General features: G+C 32.9%; 1 protein-coding gene across 1 annotated transcript; it reads left to right on the top strand.

Annotated features, from left to right (window-relative positions):
* The first annotated feature begins 885 nt into the window (after positions 1–885).
* LOC145595848 (RNA polymerase sigma factor sigC-like) lies at positions 886–5,886 on the top strand. Its single transcript, XM_081652283.1, has 7 exons — positions 886–1,019; positions 2,712–2,866; positions 2,948–3,484; positions 3,595–3,825; positions 4,401–4,541; positions 4,661–4,858; positions 5,327–5,886. Exons 1-7 carry the CDS (start codon positions 944–946, stop codon positions 5,603–5,605), a joined length of 1,617 nt encoding a protein of 538 aa, XP_081508409.1. The 5' UTR covers positions 886–943; the 3' UTR covers positions 5,606–5,886.
* The last annotated feature ends 2,902 nt before the right edge of the window (positions 5,887–8,788 follow it).

Below are 8,788 nucleotides of genomic sequence, written 5' to 3'. Positions count from 1 at the left end.
TAATTGGGCTTACAAAGGGTGAGACAACAAGCCATTTTACCATATTGCTTGTTAAATGGTCTTGGGCTATCTTGGGCCATAATCATCATGCAGCTCCAAAACTTTGGGCTGATCCATCATTGCATAAATGGACAACAAATAAACGAGTCATACATAAGTCCAATCCAAATTTGTGATCTTTTTATTTTGGAAGAAGATATACCGGTAAAAGGCCATATATGGATCAATGCATGATTGTAAATTAATAACATTGATCAATGAATGCATGATTATGTAATACGTTCAAGATAGAAAATTTTCAAGCAATCTTAATGTAATACAATAACCTTGTAGCATAAAATCTTTAATTTATGATCATAGTGCTTTACGATAAACTTGAAACGTAAGTCTATTGAACACGACATAAAAAACTTAAATTATAGATCATTATAAAGCATATACTATGTAGAAGTTAGTAAAGCTTAGATAAGTGTTAAGTCTTAGTAAATCGTCAAATTAGAGTTAAATTGGTCAATAGTGATGTCATTTGAGCTAATTCGAACATCAAAGCAATAAATTAAAGATCAAATCTCACCAAACTCTTTATTCCACGGAACGTTAACTTGATAAATCACCCTCTTATTATGCAAGAGCTTACCTCAATCACAATCAATATTCATTAATAAGATTAATAATAAAAAAAACCAAAAAAAAAAAAAAAAAAAATTTAAATTCACCTTCCAACCACAAAAAAATAATAAAAAATATACACGTGGGACAATTCTACCTGGAAAATCCTATAGCAAATCAGAAAATATCCAGTCATTCTTCAATCTTTCTCCTAAAAAGATGAAGAACCGGTGGTGGAGAGCTGAGGCACCCAATTTTTGTCCATTTTCTGCTTATTTTAATTTACTACTACCACTATCATTTCCCTTTTACTCTTCTGCTTCCTAATATCTATATGATGAGATGTGTTCTTCCTTCACTTCGTTCTCCTTTCACCATCAATTCATCCCCTCCTTGTTGTTCTTCTTCTTGTAAGTTTTTCCCCCTTTTAATTTTAGCTTTTCTTGATTAAGGTTTTGTAATTTTATTAAATTTTGATGTACGGTACAAAATTTTTGAAGTTTAATGTTGTTTATTGCTGTTAATTTTTGTGGGTTTGAAGTATTTAATAGTATAGTTTGCAAAATTGCTCGAATTGAACCTGAATTGCTCGAATTGAACTAGCATTTTGGTTGGTTTGATATTTGATAACATAATCTATACAAGTTGCTTGAATTGATTTATTTCCTAAACTTTACACTTGTATGATATACTACACAAATTGCTTGAATTGAACTATGATTTCTTTATTTGATAGTAGACTGAACACTGAATTCAAGAACTTTAGTTGGGATTGTGAAGATGTATGTTGGTCTTTTTAAATTTTATTTGTATGGTTTATGGTTGCATCACTTGGGTGTAATGTCAAGCACTTATAGATCAAGATGGAATTACATGTGTGATAGATTCATCGTCGAGATTTGTGTATAAAGTCGTATTTAGGTGGCATTGGCGCATCGTGTAATTTCCCTGACTTGATGAAGGATTTTTTAAAAGGTGTCGAGAACGGGGGTGGGGTGGCTTAGGAATTAGGATATTTAGGTTTGCAATTTGCATTATTCACAAATCTTGGAGATAACTTAGTTTTCCTCGTAGAATTATTTACGTAGGCTGTTGTAATATTTACCGAAGTTATGTATGAGAACCGTAATTCTTGTTATCATGGATATATGGCAGACAATGCCTAATCTGTTAGCTTAAAAGAATATTCATTGATTGTTGGTAGTTGCTGTTGTGTGTTCACTGTTCTGTGTGTTCTCGAATTGGATTTGTAGTTTTTTGGCAGCAAACTTATCTTATGAAACCCAAAATAACAATTCCTCATAGTGAAACGCTTCTAAATCTAGCTATTCGAAATTTGGAGGATTACATCCAGATTTCTTCTTTGATTAGGTAATTTTCAAATACAAGTATTAGAGGTTTGACTAACTCAAACTTCGGGATTAGAAACTACTTAATCCTTTTATATTTGCCCAAACCTGTCTTTATCTAGAAAGGCCTAGATTTGCTGCTATCATGTTTACTCTTTGAGGATTAAAGGTCACTTCCATTCAAGCTGTCTGAAAAAGAATGCCCATTTCCACTTTCCAGGGTATAGAGAAAATGATTTTAATGACTTATACAAAGTATATATTTCCTAAAAAAAAAAATAAAAATGTATATATATATACTGTTCAGGGCTTCTAGTTTTTCTTATCAAAATGCATTTTCTGGTCCTTCCTAACCTCCTCATGAACAAGGTTTCTGAATAATTGTGTACTATCTGGTACACCCTCGCTCAACCCTTTATAAACTTGCCCAGTTCATCTACTCTCTTTCTTTTGCCCAACGCCATACTTGTCTTTTGAAACTTGTACATTGTTTAAATTTTTAATTCTATAACAATATCAAAATATGGTTTTTATTTTTTATTTTTATGTTTTTATTTTTTATTTTTTTTAAATAAGATAAAGGAAGTATCATACATGTTATACCTTTCCCAACGCCAAGGATATCTTTTAAAAACTTACACATTTTGGTAATGTTCTTTTTGAGACAAATGGAGTATCATACATGTTAGACTAGGTATGCTTTTAGTTCCCGGTAAATGTGTTGAATCTCTGTAATTATTTTGGAACCTGCAGTTCGAGGTAAAGAGCTTGATTTTGGCTCAGCAAGGCTGTCTCTCTTGACATTTGGCTTTGATGAGAGTGAAATTCTGCGTAAAGACACATCAAGACCACATGCAAGTTCTTCTTCGGTATCACAAACTGCTGAGAATGACTACTCAAACTTGGAGGTAAAGAGGTGTATAATTAACTCTAATTTACTATATCAGGAGCAATTCTGAGTGTGTAATCCAATCTTTTGTTTTTTTCAGACGACTATCAGTAAACGACCCTGCAAAGGTCTGCAAAATACTCAAGTACTGCCCGAAGGAGACACCTCTGTATATGTTCGGAGTGTACAAGCCTGCAGTGCTTCACATTTTCATGTACTAATGGAAAACATCAATGTACTTGAGAACAAAGTATCTGATTCTGAGTTATTGAAGCTCGAAAGAGATATTCTAGTTCAATTAGGAAGGCTGGGAGCACTGCAGTTGTTTCATGCATGTTTATCTAGGACTGTTGATGTGTTAGACTTACCTGATCAGGTCACTGTAGATAACCAAGCAAATGTTAGAAAAGAGAATATTTTGAAAAAAAATGTGGTTTTCTCAAAGAGGAAGGAAGAAAGGAAATCAAGACAACAGAGGAGGTTACAACCTACCAGTAAAAAATGTGCTTGTAGATCCGAATTTTCCATTGAGAATTCAATGCATCATGTAGTTTCTTCTGCAGCAAAGAAGACCAAGGCGAGAAGCAGAAGAGCAGTAATTGCCAAAAATGAAGCAGAGATGTCAAGGGGAATAAAGGTTATCTCTTGTTGATGTTTTTATATTTTATTATCATTAATCTATTTTTGGTGCTTAGCAACTTAGCATACTCTAGGCTGGTTACTTATAATAACCCCTCACTGTTTAAGGTAGTTGCGCAATTAGAAAAGATGAAATCAACCTTGGAAAAGGAAACTGGAAAGGCAGTGAGCTTAAATTGCTGGGCTGAAGCAGCTGGTATTGATGAAAAGGTGTTGCAGCATGATTTGCACTTTGGTTGGTATTGCAGGGACGAACTTCTTAAAAGTGGTCGCTCCTTAGTATTGTACCTTGCGAGATACTATCGAGGACTAGGAGTAGCACATGAAGACTTAATGCAGGTGATTTATTTTTCGTCCATCTCTAAGAGAAAAGATCCTTTCTTTCCTATTCTTTACAAGAGCTCCAGTTGAAAGCTAGAAACTGTTGAGACTTGAGAATGTTTGCTGCTCTGCTTGCATAATGGTGAAAAACTCGCCATGATCATTTTATTAAACGTCAAATGAAGCACACTAATTCGGCTTTGGGGAGTATCAATTGCTTAGTCAATCTTGTCTTCTAATGGCCCTGCATCATTGCATTTGTTTCTGGTATCTTAATGCCATTAATCAGTAATTACTCATAGTTCGTTATATGCTGCTATGCCCAACAGGAAATTGTATGCAAGACTAATTAGAACTTTCATTTTCATTGGCTTCAATAATTGGATTTACACTGAATATGACTTCTTTGGGCTTCAATAATTCAAAGCTAGCTCTTTTTAATATTGAACCTATATTCTGTCTTCCAAGAAGATAGTTGTTCTACTAGATTGGATGAATTGACGTCAAAATAACATATGCAATCTGCCTTGTTGCTTTCTGAGCTTATGTGTTGCTTTCCTGGAAATTATTGATTGTTACCAATCTTTTCACAGGCAGGGAACGTTGGAATATTGCAAGGTGCTGAAAGGTTTGACCACACAAGGGGATATCAATTCTCTACATATGTCCAATACTGGATCAGAAAAGCGATGTCTCAATTGGTTTCTCGGCATGGAAGAGGGATAAAAGTTCCTGTATGTACAAGAATATTATGGCTATTTATTTCTCTGCAAACTTATTCTTGAGTATTCATGGATATTTATTTTTCTGCAAATTTATTCTCTAGTATTTATAATTTTCCTTTTTCATGTAGGCAACATTAAGCACTACAATAAGCCGCGTACAAAAGGCTCGAAAGACCCTAAAAAGAAGTCAGGGTAAACACCCTGATGACGATGAAGTTTCAAAAGTCACAGGTCTTTCCTTGGATAAAATTAAGTCTGCTGATAAGTGCTTTCGAATCGTGGGCTCATTGGATTCAAAAGTTGGAGATATAAATATTAAATATTTGGTAAGACAGTGCACCTCACTTCTTTATTTTTTTGATGCAAACCTCACTTCTTTATCATGAGCAAATATGTGTCTTATCTGACTTGTGTTTCCTTCCACCTATATGAATTGAAATTGTGTCAAGTTCCGTGAATCTGAGAGTTTCAAACACTTATTTTAAATTTTTGTGTATGATTGATTAAGGTGTACAACTTTCGTTTTCACTATTGCAATGATTGATGGGAAACAATGCTTTAGGCTGTAATCCTATTGCATATTATTTTTTGTTTCCTCTTTTGCTGCCAGGAACTGGCCCTATTCTCTAGCTTATTTTGGTTTCGTGTTTTTGTACTCTGTAGACCGTAGTTTTTTTTATTCGATAACACTGAAGATAGAAAGAAGTTTGATGCAGCATATCATCTAAAGAGTCAAATTGGGTTCTGTTATCATGTAGAAGAGAATATAATTCCATTTGGCATCTGTGATACAGGAATGCACTCCGGATATCTCACTAGAGATGCCTGAAAAAACCGTAATGAAGCAGCATATGAGAAACGACGTACATAAGCTCCTCCAAGGGCTTGATCCAAAAGAGAGACGGGTTTTGATCCTTAGGTATGGATTGGAAGGCCATTGTATGTCACTTCATGAGGTCGGAAAGATATTCAACGTAAGCAAAGAATGGATAAGAAAAATGGAGAAGAAGGCTTTCAATAAGCTAAAGAACGAAGAGAATCGAAGAAATCTAAAGCATTACATAGATCTATAGTCTAAGATAACTCCATTAGAAACGAAACTCGAAAATATCAGATGCCTTTGTTATGTTCATCCCATGTATCTTGTTGTACACAAAATCCTTTGTATAGAAGCGTATAGATTATTCTGTCACATTACCTAAATTTCCTTCTTTTGGCCTAGTGTAATAAATATACTCTCTTTTTGATGAAGAAATGTGCATATAGAGTATACTACACTTCTCGTCAGATGCTCAGCTTGTTTACTGCAAGCAAGTTGTTTGGGGAGCATTAATAAAGTAATTTTCAAAGCGCACTCACTATGTTTGGTAATACTTTGAATAAGACGGTCTCAAGTTAACAATTTTTTACAAATGAAATTACAATACGGAGAATTAAATATTGACCCATATTTGATAATTTGAATTGAATTAGACTATTCAGTATTACATTCTTTCAAAAAAAAAAAAAAAATTCAGTTTTACAAATGAAATTAGATAATCATATTGTGGCTCAAATAAAAAATTGATTGGAACTGATTCCAATCGATTTGAAAATGAACATGACTAATACTATGAGTAGGGTTTTTTTTTATTTTATTTTTTTATTTTTTTGAAATAACTAAATCTTCATTTTATTATTATTAGTAAATTTGACCCAAGCTGAACAAAATCAAGGTATTTGTCTAATCACCTATATATGGCCTGAATCGAAATAGATCAAATCAAACCCGAACCATGCGAAATGATTGTTGTATGCTAATTATCTTATTCCTTGGATTCCAAATATGTGTAAGAGAAGAATATTTGTCAGAAAATAAACATGAAGAGGGTCTCATGAATCATGATATAAACGAGTAGACATCATCCATGATGAAAATTGGAACAAGAAATATTTTTTGTAATTTCCTACACTTGTTTTTATGCACTTAGCTTGACATGTATGTATCCTTCTCCTTTTTGGTCTAAAGTTTTTATCTTCCTTTTCAATTAGGAACTATAATCCTAATAAGTAAATTGTATAAATTATATATTACTCCCTCCTACCTTTTTTTTTGTTTGTTACACTTTGACTTTTATTATCAACTTTTATAAACTTTGCCTGCAAAAAAACACTAATTACATGAGTATTATAAACATACAACCATGTTGTGTCAAAAAAAAAAAAAAAAAAAAAAAAAAAAAAAAATACAACCATGTCACGAAAGACAAAGATAGTAAATTGGTTTGCAAAAAAAAAAATGATAATAAATTAGATTTAAAATGTATTAATATTAACTTTTTATAACGCTTTTTTAACCAACTTTTTATACTCCCTCCGTTTCTTATTTATTGTAACATTTATCATTTTGGGGTGGTTCACATTTCTTGCAACAAACTTATTTTTTTCCTTATTTGGAAACTTTTTTCTGTCAAAATGACCAATATACCCGTACTAAAAAAAATTTAACACATAATGCTACACATAATAACAACCCATTATAACCTTAATCTAAATTGATTATCAATTAAATCACACCCAAATAATCAAACACATTGTCTTTCTCTCTCCTCCTTCATCTATCATTGCATCATCTTCATCTCTCATAATCAAATTCCAAACCACCTTTTAGTGGGTTTCATATCTGATTGGTGGGGTTGGTGGCGTGGGTTTGGTGGTCGTGGGTTCCATGGGTTGGTGGCGTGGGTTGGTGGTTTCGTGGGTCTTGAACTGGTCGTTTTCGGTGGTGTTGGTGCCTTGGTGGTGTCGGTGGGTCTAGATCTGGTAGTGTCGGTGGTGTCGGTAGTTTCGCAAGGGTGGAGGAGGGGTTTTGGTGGTTTCGTGGGTTTGGTGGGTGGATTTAGTGTGGTGGTTGTAGTGTCGTTGGGTGATTTCGGGTGGTTCTAGGTGGTTTCGGGGTGGTTTCGTTGGTGGTAGCATTTCGTTGCTGGTGGTTCTAGTGGCATGTGTGTTCATCGGTGGTGCTGCTGAACATTTAGTTATTTAATTAATTATTCACCCTCTCTCCTTAATTACATTATTAACATACCCTTACTTTTTATTAATCATGCTTAAAAACTTTTGACTTGGGAACCGTGCAACCTCCCTTTGTTGCAAGAAATAAGAAACAGAGGGAATATTAATATTTAGTCACATGTATTCGTGGACAAATATATATACTACCTCCGACTATTTCATATTATTTGCAATAAAAGAATATTTTATGTCACATAAATAATAACTCTTTGTTGCAAATAATATGAAACAGATGTAGTACATTATAGGCCACAAAATCAAAATGTAACAAGTACGTACTATAAAATTTCATGATTTTCCATAAAATAACGTAAGATCTTTATCAAAATGATTCTTGGAAATTCCATTACCGTATATTATATGCTTTCTTTTCTAATTTGGCTCAAAATTTCAAAGGGATCCGATTTTGATATAATACATGGCAATTGTTTAGAGTAATTAGAAATAAATTTGATGCTGATTTTTGTGCATAGTTGTAGTTGCATTTGCTGCATTCTTACCGCTATTTTGTTGAGATTTTGTAGTCATTTATGAATTGCTTTATTATTTTAACATTTTAATGCTACGTGCATTTAAGATCTTCCACTTCTATGATTGCTTGTGTTCATGCTTATATCTCATTTATCATGTGATGATGTAATAAAATTTGGATTGGTTTATTTTGACACTTGTTGGTCAAGTCAACGTTGCAAGACCATCAAGTTGGATACTCTTTCTTATTTTAGGAATCACATTAAACGTAAAAATGTTACAATACTTTTTTTGGTCCGAAATGAGACATAATAGCATTTCAAATAGCAAAGACTTGTAGGAAATAAGGGGTTTGAAAAGTTACTCATATTAAGCCACATGTCTTCATTTAGTATCAGCGGTATTACAAAGGTACTTTGTAACAATGTGTACAATCAACACTATAAAAGAATATTGTATAACATATCATCATATGAAGGAAATTTCATGTGATTATACCTGTGAAGTTTAATTAAATAAATAAAATACTTCACACACTTTTAAAAATAGAAAAACTCTATAATAACCTTTTAAGTTAATGTATAGTCTAAATAATTTGTATAAATAGTGATAAACTATCATCATAAGCTTCTTCATCTTGTACTTGGCACCAACTCATCCACTAATTTTCACTATATTTTATCAAGTCAAAACATAATTTGAATTAATCAAGCCATTCATTTGATTAAGTA

Source organism: Chenopodium album, chromosome 19 (genome assembly GCF_948465745.1).
Source record: "Chenopodium album chromosome 19, dcCheAlbu1.1, whole genome shotgun sequence".
In the NCBI taxonomy this organism is placed as follows: Eukaryota; Viridiplantae; Streptophyta; class Magnoliopsida; order Caryophyllales; family Amaranthaceae; genus Chenopodium; species Chenopodium album.
Note: the sequence above shows the minus strand (reverse complement) of the source record. Positions and strands in the feature narration are given on the sequence as shown.